Source organism: Saccopteryx bilineata, chromosome 6 (assembly GCF_036850765.1).
Source record: "Saccopteryx bilineata isolate mSacBil1 chromosome 6, mSacBil1_pri_phased_curated, whole genome shotgun sequence".
NCBI classification, from domain to species: Eukaryota; Metazoa; Chordata; class Mammalia; order Chiroptera; family Emballonuridae; genus Saccopteryx; species Saccopteryx bilineata.
In genome coordinates, this window is record NC_089495.1 from 17149595 (window position 1) to 17166183 (window position 16589).

Genomic DNA, 16589 nt, shown 5'->3' on the forward strand with positions numbered 1-16589 from the left:
GCCAGAATACTTGGGCTGGGTCCTGAAAGTCAAAACCGAGACAGGCTGGAAAGCCAGGCAAAGGCAAGGACATGGGCAAGGTTGCCCTCAGAACACTGTCAAGCAGGATACCCAGTATGTGGGAAGGAACAGTTAAGAGGCTGCGCCCAGGCTGTCAAAGGTTTTTGAGCAATGCTGTATCTGAGCTGGCTCCCTCGAGCCAGCTATTCTCATGCTCCACTTCTTAGAGCATAAAGAGCTCAATTGGTTTGAAATCTGCAGTTCAGGTTTGAAGGATCCGTCATTTGTTTATTAATTCATTCATTCAGTAAGTATTTACTGAGTGCCTATTAATATGCAGCTACTAATCCTGGCAGTAGTGATAAGGCAATGACCATAACAGATTTACACATCTCACTGCATGGAGCTTCCATTTTAACAGGGGGAAGCCGACAAAATCAGTATCAAATACATCAGAGGGTTAACAAGCATCATGGAGATAAAGAAAGGCAGGTTAAGGAGTAGGGGAGATCAGCTCACCAAAGAGGAGACATCTGACTGCAGACCTGAAGGCTCCGAAGGAAAACCAAGCAGGTATGTGAAGGTAGAGCGTCCCAGGCATAAGGTATCAAGTGCCTTCTAAGTGCTAACAATGCTAGCAGGAGGAGGATTACATGAGGACGCAAACAGCAAGACCCCTCAGGGGCTACCGCAATTACCCAGAGGGCGAAATTTTCCTGTTTTTACACGGAATAACTTGGGCATGGACAGATGAACCTCTTCTCTTTTTGGCTATAAACCAAAGTTTGCAGAGAAAGTAGTTTCTATAAGCCTTTTCTCAAAGACTTCTCTCAAATATTCCAATAAAAGCAATGCCTCCAGGGAAAAAATGTAAGAGACAACAGAAAACAACTTCCTGCTGTCAATGTCTTACACATCGAAAGTACAAGTAGGCTGTAAGCAGTGTGCCCAATAACAACATACTTTGTAGTGTGCTGTATCTGAATGAAAAGACTCTCTTCATTTCTAATTTTTTGTTTTTACTTTATTTTTTAAGTGAGAACAAGGGAGATAGACTCCCACATGCACCCAACTAGGATCCACCTGGCAACCCCCATCTGGGACAGATGCTCAAATCAACAGGGCCACTGGCTGTGAGAGAGAAACGGGGGGGGGGGGGGGTAGCAGATGGCAGCTTCTCATGTGTGCCCTGACCTGAGATCAAACCCAGGTTATCCGCATGCTGGGCCAATGCTCTCTATCCACGGAGCCAGCTGGCCAGGGCCTCATTTCTAATTTTTTTAAATTTCCATTTAAATGAGTGTCAGAGTGCCATCTCAGGTACAAATCTTGCCTTCACTTTCTATTTCTTGCACACTTCTTTCTCTGCCCTGTTCATTGTTATTAAAAAAAATTAATAGTACTACTTACCAGCCTCATACTCTCCAAGTTAATAGAAATATAAAATTTTAAGTTTTGAGGGACAATTTAACATAATGCTTCAAAAGCCTTAAAAGTATTCACAACCTTAGAATAAAAAATTCTATGCCTAAATATTACTTCTAAGGAAATAAAAATGGGACAAATATTCAAGTTTAGCTAAATCATTTCAGTATTGTATATAATAGTGAAAAAGAAATCCGAATAAACATAAATATTTAGCAATAAGAATAAAATAGAAAATTCTACTCTATGAATACTCACCCCCCCGAGTAGCCATCAACCCAGCTCACGGCTGACAGTCCTACTTGATCAAACTCTGGCTCTTCCTTCTTTGCCCAATTTCTAACTATTGAATCATCCTGTCATAGCCCCAGTTCTAGGCCTCTTTCTCTCATCTATTTACCATTAACAGGACCTATTAATTTCCAAAATACATTTCAATTGTCCACTTCTGCCCCTCTAGGACGATCCCCTTGTCTGGGCCATCAGCATCTCTCATCAGCTCTCTTGCGCTCCTGACCCCTATCCTCAATTACCCACTAACCAACCAGACTGTGTTTCTCTCTTGCTTAAAATCCTCTTGGAGTTTCCTCTTAACTTTGAACAAAGTCCAAACTCCTAATCATGACCTACTAATCAAAACTGGCTCCTGCCTCTCCAATTTTATCTCTCACAATTCCTACACCCACTTGGGTCATCCTCTAGTTCAGGGGTCTCAAACTCGCGGCCCACGGGCCGCATGCGGCCCGCCCACCAATTTTGTGCGGCCCACAGATTAATCCACGAAGTTTGATTAGTCTGCATGCCGCACAAAATTGGTGGGTGGGCCGCACGGCTGCGAGTTTGAGACCCCTGCTCTAGCTCCTACAACATGCCAAGCTACCATATTTCCCCGTGTATAAGATGCACCTTAATTTTGGGAACTGAAATTTGAAAATAAAAAATGTATTACATAAAGTTATTGAACTTAAAGTTTTATTCATAAAATTCATACCACTCCTCAACACTGTCTTCATATATTGCCTCATCCTCAGTTCCACCTATGGCATTTAAAGTGCCACAACCACTGTATAAGATGCACCCAGTTTTTAGACCCCAAATTTTTCTTTAAAAAGGTGCGTCTTATACATGGGGGAATGCGGTACTTCCTATCTTAAGGCCTCTAAACTCTAGAAAGATCTTGGTTTAAAGCTGGCTCCTTATTCACATTTTGCTTAAATGCTCCCTCTTCAGAAGCCTTCCCTGACCACTCAGTCTAAGATAGACACAAGCATATCATAGTATTTTAATTCTCTGAATGGCACGTATCACTATATGATACACATTTATTAATATTTACTTTTGGGGGATCCATAGTCTCATCCTTGCATGTAAGCTCAACAATAGCCTTTGCTTGTGCATTGACAGGTCCACAAAACCTGGCCTAAACTAAGCACTCTACAAATATTTTTAAATGAATAATAAATAAATATTATGTAACCATTAAAAATATGCAAAAAGTGATCTAAAAAGACATTTACGGTACAATAAAAAAGTAGAATGCCACATGTATGTACAAAATATTACAGAGATTCACAAAATGTTCATGGGGTATATCCAAGTAACAAAATTATGGGCCATTTCTAGTAGGTGTTTTTAAATTTTATTTAGAAAATTAAATTTAACGGGTTAACATTGATCAATAAGAGTACACAGGTTTCAGATAGACATTTCTATAGCACTTGAACTGCTGATTATGTTTTGTATATACAAAGTTTTTCTTTTGTTTACACGTTTTCTGAATGTACTACATGGAGTACTTTGTATGAATTGAAAAACAAAACAAAGTTTATTTAAAAAATTATTGCTTACCTTCAAAAATGGAATGACTTCTTTCATGATTGCTTTAATTTGTCGGTCTAGCTGTTGAGTATCGATTCGAGGACACGGGACGGTAGAAATTTCACTTACAGGTTGTTGTGAACTATAATTTTCAGTAACAGGAGTTTCTATTTTTAAAAAAGAAAATATCACATTAGCAAAATAAAGTCTGTCACATATGTATGCATTTATGCAATATTCTAAAGATAAATAAGTTATGATTTTATGTTAACATGATACAGAGAAACATCTATGTAGTTTCAGCACCCTTAAAAATGAAGTGATTAAAAAAGCACTACTATCCATCAGAAGGGGTGTGTAACTTGTATATGTGAAACTCTAATTTTTACTGTCAATGAACGCAACAACACACCTTCTGACTGGTGGCCAGCGGCCGTGGCAGCCGCCCCAGGCTCGTCCTCGACCCTGCAGGAGCACCTCAGACTCGCGCTACCTTCAGCCTCAGTTTTCATACGTTCGTATTCTCTCACTCTGGCTAATGCCTGATCCAAGTGAATCACAGTGTTACCTGCGTATGAACAGAAGCAAACTTTTTCATGTATTCCTCTAAATTTATTAATGAAAAACATCCAAATGTAGGGAAGGAAAACTAGCTTAAACAAGTTTCAGGTGTTGTACTAGTTGGGTACTTGGCAAATATTATCCCTTAAATTGCCCTATAAAGTAGATGGCAGCAGCCTCATTTCAGAGAACTTAAGTAACCTGCATGAGATTTCACAGCCAGTGAAATGCTGGGGCAAGAATTTGAACTCAGGTCTCTTAGACTCTGAAGTCCATATTTATTTCTGTACATCATGTGGCTTCACTTAAACAGCACAAAAATACATCCCAAAATGTCAATGAATTCTGATGCAAACAATCTAACTTAAAACAATTAAGGTAAGAAAAAAACCCTAAGAATTCTCCTTTGTCAACTTCAAACAAAGCTAATGGTGAATGACAGTGAGCGGGGGAAAAATCTTAAGTGAAATAAGACAGACGGCTCTCAAGTTAGAGCAACTGAGAGTGGGGACAGCTAAAGGGGGATGGGCTGGTCAGAGCGATTTTTCTCTAATATGGACGAGTTCAGTACAGGCTTGACAGGCATTTCATTGGAAGGGAGTTGCCTGTAGCATCCTTGACAATCAGCATGAGGCAAAAGGAAGACCTATTGCTTGGGTAAGAGGTAGGTAACTATTGATAAGAAAAGGTTTGGCCCTTTCCTTTGTAGTGAAAAATGCCTTTGAGATCAATTAATTCTTGTTCTGCTCATAAGAACAAGCGCTAGAACAATGAGACACTGGGCTCCCGTATGAACTAGTGCCCAGGGGGTCTGGATGATGGCATTCTCGGGTGTCTTTTGTAGGCTATAGAGCCCAGAAGATGAATCAAGAGTACTCATACATTTCCCTAATCTACTTTCCAGATTTAGGACTCAGGGTCTATCTTCTCTCCCTCTGAGTTATGCAGCCTCTACAATTTCTTTTATTATCGATAACCTCCCCCCCCACAATGTGCCATGCTTTAGAAGTACCTGGATTTCTCACTAAAGAATTTCAGTTCTTAGCTCAAATTAAGAAGTTAACATTATTATTGAAAATGAGCCTGGATAAAGCATTGCTACGTGACCTTTCTTTTTTTAAAAAAATTTTAGTGAGAAAGGAAGAAAAAGGAAGAAAAAAAAAGGGAGGGAGGGAGGGAGGGAGGGAGGAAGGAAGGAAGGAAGGAAGGAAGGAAGGAAGGAAGGAAGGAAGGAAGGAAGGAAGGAAGGAAGATGAAAGGAAAGGAAAGGGAAAAGGAAAAGGAAAAGGAGAAAGGAGAAAGGAGAAAGAAGAAAGAAAGAGGAACACTGATCTGTTCCTATATGTGCCCTCACTAGGGGTCAAACTGGTAACCTCTACACTTCGGGAGGATGCTCTAACCAACCAATCAAGCTATCCAGCCAGGGCAAAGGGTGACTTTTCTCTTGAGGAAAAGGAAATTAACATTTCTTAAAACTTCTTTTATACATGCTAGAAAGTCCTGTATATTTTTCACAAGAACATACCAAGGTAAGTAAGCCTCATTTTCTTAGTACACACAATCACAAAACTTAGATGATTTGCCCAAAGTCAAAGTGTTAAGAGTGCAAAGATTCCTGAATTGAGAATGATGAACAGATTTTAAGTCCCTGTTCTACCATAACTTGCCTTTCTAGACTTTTGTTCTCTTATCAATGCAATTCAGAGACTGTAGTAAACTCATGTTCTAAGATTATAAAAAATTCTGCTTACCTAGATCATCTGTTGCAAAGGGCTCAAAATTTGAAGATACAGACAGGACACTAGCATTATCAGCATCATTTTGCTCACTTATTTTATGTGTTTCTCTCTCAAAGTTCTTCTCAAAAGTTTCCTAAGTTATAGTTTTAAAATAAATAAAAATCACTAAAATTTCTTTTATAAAAAGTTTGATATTAAAATTTTAACAGAAACTATTTGCATAAAACTATACATGTAATAGTGTGATATGAACCAGTTATAAAACATTGAATAGTGAGTCACAGAGAACATTAAAATATTCAGTAACCTAGCAGATCACTTGTCATTATATAGATGACAATACACAGAGCTAGTAATGATTAAATTCTAACTTGGAAAAGTTAATGTTACAAATTACTACTATATACCCTCAGGGAATTTCTCCCATCTCATAACCATAACCATAACCATATCAAATCCACTCTGATATATATATATATATATATATATATAGTTTTCACATCAGAACAAAAACATGACAGCATCATTCATATTCTTTAAATATATTTCACTTTTATTGAAATATAATTTATAAACAATACACCCATTAAGCATACAGTTTGATGAGTTTTGAAAAATATATGCACCCATATAACCCCTTCTCTAAATATAGAGACCATTTCCATCAGTCCCAAGTTCCTTTGCACCCCTGCAGTCAACCTCCACTACACTCAACTCACATGATTTCTACCCCCACAGATTAGGGTGGTTTCTCTTTCTTAAAATTTATTTTCCCACAGATTAGCTTTGTTGGCTCTAGAACTTCATATAAATGGAACCATTCAGTACGCACTGTGTAGTGCCTGGCTTCTTTTGCTCAGTATGTTTCTGAAGTTAATCCATGTTGTTTTGTGTTCAGAAGTTCGTTTGTTTCTGAAATTAATCCATGTTGTTGAGTGTTCAGAAGTTATTTTCATTACTGAACTGTATCTCACTGTATGTATGGACATACCACAGTTTATCCATTTATGTATATGTTGATGTTTCAGTTTGAGGCTACTATGACTAAAGATACTATGAACATTAGTGCAAAAGAATATTTTTGAATGTGTATTTTCATTTCTCTTGGAAGAATTCCGAGAAGAGAAATAGCTGGGTCACATGCCAAATTTATGATGAACTTCATAAGAAACGGCCAAACTGCTTTACAAAGTGGTTGAACAATTTTACAATCCCACCAGCAGTACGAGTTCCAATTACTCCACATTTACACTAACACTTATTACTGTCAAACTTCAATTTCAGCTTTTCTAGTGGGTGTGGTTTCAATTTGCACACTGGCTATTTATATAGCTTCCTTCATGAAGTGCCTGTTCAAATCTCTTGCCCATTTTTTACTGAATTGATTGTCTTACAATTGACTTGTAAAAATTTCTTTATATTAATAGCCTGGATTTGTCATTTACGTAGTCATTTTTCAGATATATATACTGAGATTATGTTTTAATTGTAACTTAAAAAACAGAATTTAACCATTTTTTATAGTTAGTGCTTTCTGTGCTAAGAAATCTTTGCTTCTGTCAAAATCATGAAGATTTCCTTATTTTAGAAGTTTTATAGTTTTAGCTTTTTCAGAACTTCAAGTAACTTCAAATTAACTTTTGTCTATAGTGTTCCTGGGGGGTGAGTCTCACTTGTATTCTGACTGAAACTCATTTCACTATTGTGTTCTTTCTCCTAGCTATTGATCTTTCCAATTTTTCTCTTAAATTACTAAGTGCAAGTTTTGTCCCTGATGAAAGAAAGTTCAGGTATCAGCATACACTTTGTAAGAAATGAAACCATTCTGCTGCTCCATCAAGCAAGACCTGCCAGGGCATGTGCTTTTGCCATTGGTGGCACCCCAGTTAGAAGATGCAAAGTGTTTCTTCCCTGGCCTAACCCTGAATTCCTCATTCTCCTCCATTTGTAATATCCAGATGTCTACTTTTACTTCTCCTTTTCTTGGGCAGAATAAGTGAAGATCAAAGGACCTTGCCCTAGAAACATGGAGAATGAAACTCTTTACACTAACCATGTAGCTATTTATATTAAATAACATTGAAATTTAGTCCCTCAATCCTATTAGTCACATTCCAAGCACTCAACAGCATGTGTGTCCAATGGTTACTGTGTTCAACAATGCAGACATAAATCATTTCCATAACTGTAGGATGTTCTACTGGACAGCACTGCTATAGATCAATGGGGATGAACACTGGATGTTGCGATGCTGCTATTAATTAAGTGGTATTAATAAAGGGAAGATGTTGACATTAATGTTGAACTTGTTTTATGAGAATAATAAATTAAAGAACTGATTTAGTTCTTTAAAACTAATACTAAGTATAGTTATTTATGCCAACTCCCTACAATTATGGACTGAGTCTTTGTGAACCCCCAAGCCTCAAAATTCATATGCTGAAGCACTAACCTCCAATATGATAGCATGAGGAGGTGGGGCCTTTGGGAGGTAATTAGGCTTAAATGAGGTCACGAAGGGAACCCCCATGATGCCATAGTGCCCTTAGAGAAAGAGAAAGCAATACTAGAGTTTCCTCTCCCTGTCATGTAAGGACACAGAAAGAAGGTGGCCACCTGCAGACCAAGAAGAAGGCTCTCAACAAGAGCCCAATCTGCTGGCACTAAGACCTTGAACTTCCTACCCTCCAGAACTGTGAAAATTAAATATCTGTTGTTTAAACCATCTGATCTACAGTATTTTGTTTACCAGCACAAGTTGACTAAAGCACCTACTTATTAAGCAGTATAGTACCTTTAAATGTTAAATTTAAAACCATGGCAGGTTAACAATATCATAAATTATAGCTCAATTTTCAAAATCTGCTATTGATGGTATAGACCAGTGGTCAGCAAACTCATTAGTCAACAGAGCCAAATATCAACAGTACATGACTGAAATTTCTTTTGAGAGCCAAATTTTGTAAACTCAAACTATATAGGTAGGTACCGTCCTTATCGAGGTAGCACCTGTACGTGGTATTTTGTGGAAGAACCACACTCAAGGGGTCAAAGAACCACATGTGGTTCGCAAGCCGCTGTTTGCCGACCAGGGGTATAGATCAATATGCTTTAATCTTTTTAAATAATTGGAAATAATGTTACCTATAAAATTTAAATAAAAAGGGAGGCACTGGAGTTAAGGATATCAAATTACTAAAGAAAATTTATATGAACACTTCATGATCACTGTAAGTTATTGTAATGCCTAGTATACTTCAATGTAACTTAGTACCTCCAATATTTATGTATACAGCTGAACCAACTTTTCAATTCCCATAAAAAGGAATATAGAATTTTCAATTAGTCATAATAATGACTAATCCAAGTAGCAGTCCTCACACTGACTTGTATTTGTCATTGTAAAATCAATGACAACCATGCAGTTCTCAGACACAGGTTTACATTCACAGTAGTATGGGAGTTGAAGCCTGGTGGAGAAAGATTTTCAGCAGAAAACAACGACTTGGCAAAGTATTATTTCAAACACGAGTATAAGTTAAAGAGCAAAAATTCAGAAAAAAAATCCTCAACAGTTGTAAAAAAAAGCCTGCATGTGAAGAAGACAAGACCATCTTTTGAGAAAGCACTACTTTGCAGAAAAAAATGCTATGTTAACACACCGACAATGGGCAGAAATACATTAGTATGCTTTCAACTCTCTACCTATAGACGATACTTACAAATCAATGATGGTACTTTTATCTATGGATATGGTGCTGGAGACAGCATAAAAAAGAATGTATTTGCTATCCCAGCACCAGATATAATCTTTTACAATAGAATCAGGGTCTGAACCTTTACACAGGTGATTTCCAAATACCTAGCACCTTATCTCCTCAGTATCCCAGTAGTTTGCCTTTGTCATTGAACAGCACCTTCCCAGCACCACAGGACCTGGATGCTAGGAAGGTACCACTTGGAGGATACAGTTTATTTAAAATCTACCATTTTCCTCACTAATTTTCAATTTCCTTTCTACTTCATTTAAAATTTTCATCAATTTTAATACATTAAATTACATTTTGTCCTGGATAAATTTCTTTTCTCTAGCCCAAAGCCCCAATTTATGTTATATTTATTTAGTCAAGGGTTTTGACAATGATCTGGTTGCTGTCTGGTTTATTGACTGTCTTGAACAAACACAACAAATTTTACTAAATGTCTGTTGTGAGACAGCTCCAATGATGGGCAATGAAGGTACAAATACAATGAAGGTCTATTTTAGACCTTGTAATTGATCATTTATACATAATGTATTTTGATTTTTTGACTTCACATCAAATTAAATGTGAAGAGTATTTAAGAATGAATTTAAGAGTATTTAAAAAGTTTTTTAAAAGTTGAAAACCAAGTATATTAGGGATACACACAATTTATAACAACCTATTTAACTTCTGTTTAATGTATACTGAAATTATAAATATATAGTTTATTAATCATTATCAGCTTACATCATCAGTAGTAGCAAGACTCTCACTGGGAGTAAGTTCTGAGTTTGATGCTATCCAAGTACCAGAATTCAGCACCTTTATATTTTCCCCTTCTTTTTCATGGTTCTCAGATATATGTGTGGATACTATGTCCTAAATAAGGAAATAAGACATTTATGAGGGAACATATATAAGAGCAGAACCAGCTAGAGCAAATTCAATACGTATTAACTCATAGGTTAACTATAACACAGAAATAATACTGAAGATAAAATACTAAAGAATTGCTCAGAAAAAGACTTTTCCTGCCACTTAAATTATGCAAGAAGCTTTAAACGAAGGGCAAGAAGGCAAATAGAAAACAGATCAAAAGACATAAGTTACAAGAACACACTCAGTCTAAGGGAGCAACCAGAGAGGGTAGGAAAAAGAACATTAAGTACCAGGTACCTGCAATGCATATAGAGCCCTCTGTCTTAAGTAGTCTGTATTAAGTAGCTGAAGTTCATGGAACAGTTCAATAAGAAAATGTGGACGAGATTCATTTTGAGAAATTAATGTAGCTACTTCAGAATAAATAGTATCCCGCAGAGCTTCAAACATGGAAAAATCACTCCCAGTTTCTGGAAGATAGAAAATATCAGCAAGTTAATATTGACAATACACATTCCTGACAATTTCTACTAACATATCATTACGCTCAGCCTTAAATTACTTAAAAATCAGAATATACTTAATTCTATTTCAGGACTATTAAAGTAGAAAAAGCATCTTAAAATTACCAAATAAAAATAATCATAAAGTCAAGATATATACTGTATATTAAAAAGGCATTTAAATGTATGAATAACATTACATTGTGTTACTTGGACCACAATTATGTCTCTAAAGAAATATATATGGAAAATGTTATACACTTCATAGGAATAATCAGAGAAATCTTTCAGCACTTGATTTACTTTTTTTGCAAATATGAACTTGTTAAAAGAAGGAAATTTGTTTAATACAGAGAATAAACTAAATGCTACCAATAAGAGTCATTACTTTAAGCTTTACCTAGTTATATACAAATTCTCAAATTCCAACTATGATATAATAGTGTTAAAAAACTGGATTTTTAACTATATCATTAACAGCCCAATTTTTTCATAGTATGACATACTGACATACTAACATACTCAATATAAATTGGAGCAGGCAATGGAAATTTTCGGTTTTCCAGAACCTAGGTATCAGACTATTATTTAGCAACAATTCTGCTATATGTATTTGTTGATAACAGAATTTTCACCCTTAATGATATAGTCATACCTCTATTTTTAAGAATACAAATTAGGAACTGTTCCCATTTTGATTTCCCTATGGAAAAAAAAAATCTTCAAGTGGCTCTTCTAACTATCAAATTGTGTAAACATTATAGAGCAATAGAACTAGAGTTAAATATTCAAATTCAAAAAATTAGCAATACATTTCCAACAAAGAAAATATGAAACTTTGTTTTGATATATTGTGTTTTCAAGTAAATATGCAAAGGTCATAAAGATTTAATTCACTTTTTGCAAGAGAGGAATAAGAAAATGCAAAGTAAATTGGGTTTAATTTAAAAAAAGCTTTCCACTAATTTTCTAAGTTAGTTAACATTTTCAGGTTTCAGTTTCCACAAGCAAAAATAAGAAGAAAAATAAGTAGGAAACTTCCTATCTTGCCTCAGACATTTAGGAATATAAAATGAAATGATTACTAAAGTTCTCTTAGCCTGACCAGGAAGTGGTGCAGTGGATCGAGTGTTGGATTGGGATGCTGAGGACCCAGGTTTGAGAATCTGAGTTCACTGACTTGAGTGCAGGCTCATCAGCTTGAGAGCAGGATTTCTGGCTGGAGCGTGACATAGACATGACCCCATGGTCACTGGTATGAGCCCAAAGGTTGCTGGTTTGAAGGTTGCTGGCTCGAGCAAGGGGTCCCTGGCTCAGCTAGAGCCCCCCACCCCCAGGTCAAGGCACATATGAGAAAGCAATGCATGAACAACTAAGGTGCCACAACTATGAATTGATGCTTCTCATCTCTCTCCCTTTCTGTCTATCCTCCTCTCTCTCAAAAAATAAAATTCTCTTAGTATTTTAAAATGTCCAAATGTAATATATTACTACAAAAATAATATTATATGCAGGAACAAAAACTCTCCATAGGAAATCTCTACTTACAGGAAAAATCCAGGTAAAAAGGTATAATTTAATATGCAAACTTGCAATACATATGCTGCTATAATTTGACACAGTTATTTAACTTAAAAATGTTTATTACTTCAAAGATAGAATAAGCATATTTCATCCCTCTGTGATAAAATTCACTCTAAATTATGAATCATTAAAGATTAAATTATTTCCAAATAACTGAATTATGTCAAACACATGCTTCATCCCTCCTGCCTGCGAAAATGGTGGAAAGTTTTTGCCTTTTCCGCATCCTGAACTAAAATGCATTAGTTTAGGCTAGAAAAACCCTTGATCTCAAACAGGTTTCTCTGATTCCACCTTGCTTCTACCCTCTCTAGTTTCACAGTTCTTTTCTTTAGGAAGTGCCAAGATATATCCAGCTTTGTCTGCGCTAGGCCCCTGCTTTTCTCCCTTAGACTCATTCCTTGAGAACTCATACTGGGCTTTTAAGTTTCATTCGGCTGCAGCACAGGCAGCATTAAGAATACTCACACTCTGCTTTCCACAGAACCATACTAGAAGAAAATACATAGTTTAAGACAAAATCAGCACTTTGGGAATCTTTAATTTTCCATGATATTTATTTAACATGGCCTTTGCATGTCATAATTGTTTCTGTTTAATGATTTATTTTCTATAAATGTTGATGGGTAATGAAAAATAAGCAACTACAACAGAGGTCATACACAATACTTAACACTGCAAATCAGAGGTGGGAATAAAAATAGCTGTTTCCAAAAGTTACTAATGCTCCTAAGCATTTAACAAATATCAAGTAAATTAACTTCACTAAAAGATGAAATTATAAAACGGTTCCTGTTAACCTTATGAATGTATTCGGTACATTACACACACAGAAAATAAAAACAAAAAAGCAGCCAATTTTACCAAGATTTACAAATGAAAGGCTCTGGAACTTTATGAGTATGAGTTTTGACCTTTACGAGCCAAATAACATATATGCACTAAGCTAAATCTAAAAAGAAAAAAAAATCAAGAGCAATAAAACTAAGGATTTTTAGGATCAATGAAAACAAATCAACACAAAGTGGACAGTAAAACTAAACATATTGTTACCTGGTGCTTCATTGCATGCATTTCTGTTAGACTGCTGTAGTATTCTCCTAGCATGTGCTGCAGGAAAGGGCAGACATAAGGATGAACAGAAAATGTGTATGAATAGTAATGATAGGGTCTATAATATGAATAAGTGAATAAAAAAATTAAGTAAGTAAATTTCTTTAATATTGTTTGACTGAACTGAAATGTTATCACAAGGTATGGTTTAGGCTCTATTTAAAAAGAATATCATCAGAGGAATTATTAAAAGCTTTGCTATAAACTTACATTAATGTGACTGATGCTGATCATAATAAACTTCTACCATTCAATATTAGAAGCATATGCATCAAGGTGACCCTCCACATTTCCTGAGGAAGATGAGGACTGTATAATTTAATACTAGCAGTCATATATGTTACTTTCTAATAATCATGTAGCAAACTATTACATGCTATAAAATTTTTTAGGGTGATAGTTAACACTGAAAATAAGTCTTTTTAGAAAGTCTGTAAATACATATAAAGGTATATTTACACTATTCAAACACTTTCAATTCATCAAAATGCAATCATTGTATTTTTCCAAGTGACAGTAATAAGGTCTGAAGTGCTACGACCAGCTATCATTTATGTAACTGACCTCCTTTAAATTTAGTGCCTTTCCCTAACCTTCACCCAAATGTTTACTCTTTTAATATATCACTATTTAATAAAGATAGCAGAAAAAGATGAAAATTATAAAATTCTGGTAAAATTTCAGGGTCGGGAGAATAGAATTGATATTTTTGCCAAAAGGATCCAAGATTTAATAGAACAGGATTGAAACTTCAGCTCTACCATTTCCAAGCAATATGATCTTGAGGAAGGTGCTTCAAAATAAGAAAAAGTGGTTTCTTTTGTGCTTACAAAAGTAATAAATACGTGCTATAAAGGTTTTAGAAAATATTGAAGTTTAAAGATGATAAAACCACTATTAACATTTTGATGCATTTTCTTCCTGTCTTCTTATATTCAGATTTTTGTTTAAACAACACACTGTTCAAACAACACTAAACCTCAATATTTTTTTCACTTTCGTTTCCTTAGGATGGATGCCTATGGCAGAATTCTGTGTTAAGGGCATGACTTCTTGAGGAAAAATTGTACCAGTTTATATTACTGGTCCTTTTGAGTGTTGAGGGTTGAAAAAATTCAGGTACCCTCTCTGACCATGCATCCTCATGTACAAATAGAAATAAAACCAATGCACAGGAATATGAAGCTCAGATGATATATTTGTTTAATCTGTAAACAATGAAGAAGCATAATATAAATGGTAGCTGCTATTATCATTTCACCAATGGACTTATTGACAACTAAAAAGTGAGTTTATTCTTTATTTTATTATTTTAGTGAAAGGAGGGGAGGCAAAGAGACACACTTCTGCATGCACCCCGACTGGGATCCACCCAGCAACCCCCATCTGGGACTGATGCTCTGCCCATCTGGGGCTGCTACTCCGTTGCTTGACAACCAAGCTATTTTAGCGCCTGAGGTAAGGCCATGGAGCCACCCTCAGCAGCCAGGGCCAGCTCGCTCATTTGAGCCATGGCTGTGGGAGAGTGAAGAGGGGTGGAGAAGCAGATGGTTGCCTCTCCTGCGTGCCCTGACCAGGAATCAAACCCAGGACATCCACATGCTAGGTCAACGCTTTACTACTGAGCAAACTGGCCAGGGCATGATGAAAGTCTATTCTTGACTAACTCCCTCTCCATATTTCTTTGAGATGTACTTATTCGTTATATATTATGAAAGTATTGCTACTTATTTAAACTAAAACTATGGCAAAAATGACTCCATACAGTCAATAAATACTGAGTGACTATTATGTGTCAGGTATCATACTAATGTTTAACATACAAATAAAAAAAGTACTATCTGTTGCCAAGGGACTCAAAAAGCGATACAAACACTTAAACAAGCAATTATAGAGGTTTACACAGGCTACAACAAAAGCAAAAAACTACCCCAGGCTGTATTTGAATGCTATTTCAGTTACAGAACTAAGATTTTATTAAGAAGTCCAGCAGAGAATAGGGCTCACAAAGAGTAAAAAGGACTAAGGACAGAAAAGACAACTGTTCAGTAACACGGCATGACCTACGGGAAATTCTCAGTTCTGAACCACACTAAGAGTCAAGTTCAAGGCAGAAGGTGATAAGAAATTAGTCTGGAGAGGCAAGAAGGAACCACATTTCTGCTGGCCAGATATGTTACATTAAGGTATCTGGACTTTCTCTTGCAGCAATGGTGAAGGTCAAAGGTTTAAAGCAGGACAATGACATTTATTCAGATAAGTAATGCAGAATTTCACATCAGGAGTTCCAAATTAATGCTAACTATACTTTTTTGTTCAGGATTTTAACAAAATGCATCAAAAGAGCATCATAACAATAAAAAAGTTCTAGTTTACATTTCTTGATATAAAAAAAGTATACTCTGATCTCTACATAAAACCTTGCAGATGATACAAAATTTTAACAGACCAATTTTAAAACTTTTTAAATACAGCTTTTCAAATCTAAGATGAAAAAGTCCTTACATTAAAGCAAACAAAAAAGAACATACCTGAAGATATTTCTGTAGACTTATTACATTTTATGATTTTTTCCAGCTGCTCATGATTCCCTCTGCTGAATACTTTTGCTTGAACAGGCTCTTCAGTCTGGGCTGAATGTCTGTTCCGATTTTTGCAAGGTTCACATGTGCTAGACATACTGGCACTTTCATACCCTTGAGTAAAAAAAGTGACAACAGTTATCTGTTGTAACTAACTCAAACTAGAAGGGAAACTGTGCAACAGTACAGGTAACTCATGTAGCATGCTGTGAAGACCTAGTATAAACAATATGAAACAATATGTCTTGAAAATATCTGTGCAATTATCTTTAGAAGCATGGGACAACAGTAATAAATTTTATCATTCATTGTCCTTTGATATCTATGTTAATGAGTATATCCCAACTCAAAATATATGGCAGACCCAAATTTTCTACTAGACGCTAAGTAAACAATTTTGCATTATTAGGAAACTCAACAACAACAAAAAAATCACTTCCAATCTTTATATAATGTGCCAACAGAAGAGTAATGGGCATTAAAAAGTCAAATATGTCTGCCTTCTTACTATACCTTTGATGTAGTGTGACATAGTTTAAAAAAGTCTTGCCCCCCCATAGGTCATAACATTATTCTATTAAATTTCCCAAGTTTCTTTTTTTCTCCTACATTTATTTTGGTATATGACTCAAGGTAGGA

At 35.8% G+C, this 16589-nt stretch overlaps 1 protein-coding gene across 5 annotated transcripts in view; it reads right to left on the reverse strand.

The window, feature by feature from the left end:
• Positions 1-16589, reverse strand: part of PCM1 (pericentriolar material 1) — a 99015-nt gene that overhangs the window by 20496 nt on the left and 61930 nt on the right. For all 5 annotated transcript variants that reach the window (XM_066234273.1, XM_066234270.1, XM_066234272.1 and 2 more), the window contains 7 exons: positions 15900-16064; positions 13309-13365; positions 10466-10638; positions 10037-10168; positions 5556-5676; positions 3656-3811; positions 3274-3410 (listed from right to left, as the gene is read on the reverse strand). In XM_066234273.1, coding sequence (XP_066090370.1) covers positions 3274-3410; positions 3656-3811; positions 5556-5676; positions 10037-10168; positions 10466-10638; positions 13309-13365; positions 15900-16064 — 941 coding nt within the window. The remainder of the gene's footprint in view (positions 1-3273; positions 3411-3655; positions 3812-5555; positions 5677-10036; positions 10169-10465; positions 10639-13308; positions 13366-15899; positions 16065-16589) is intronic.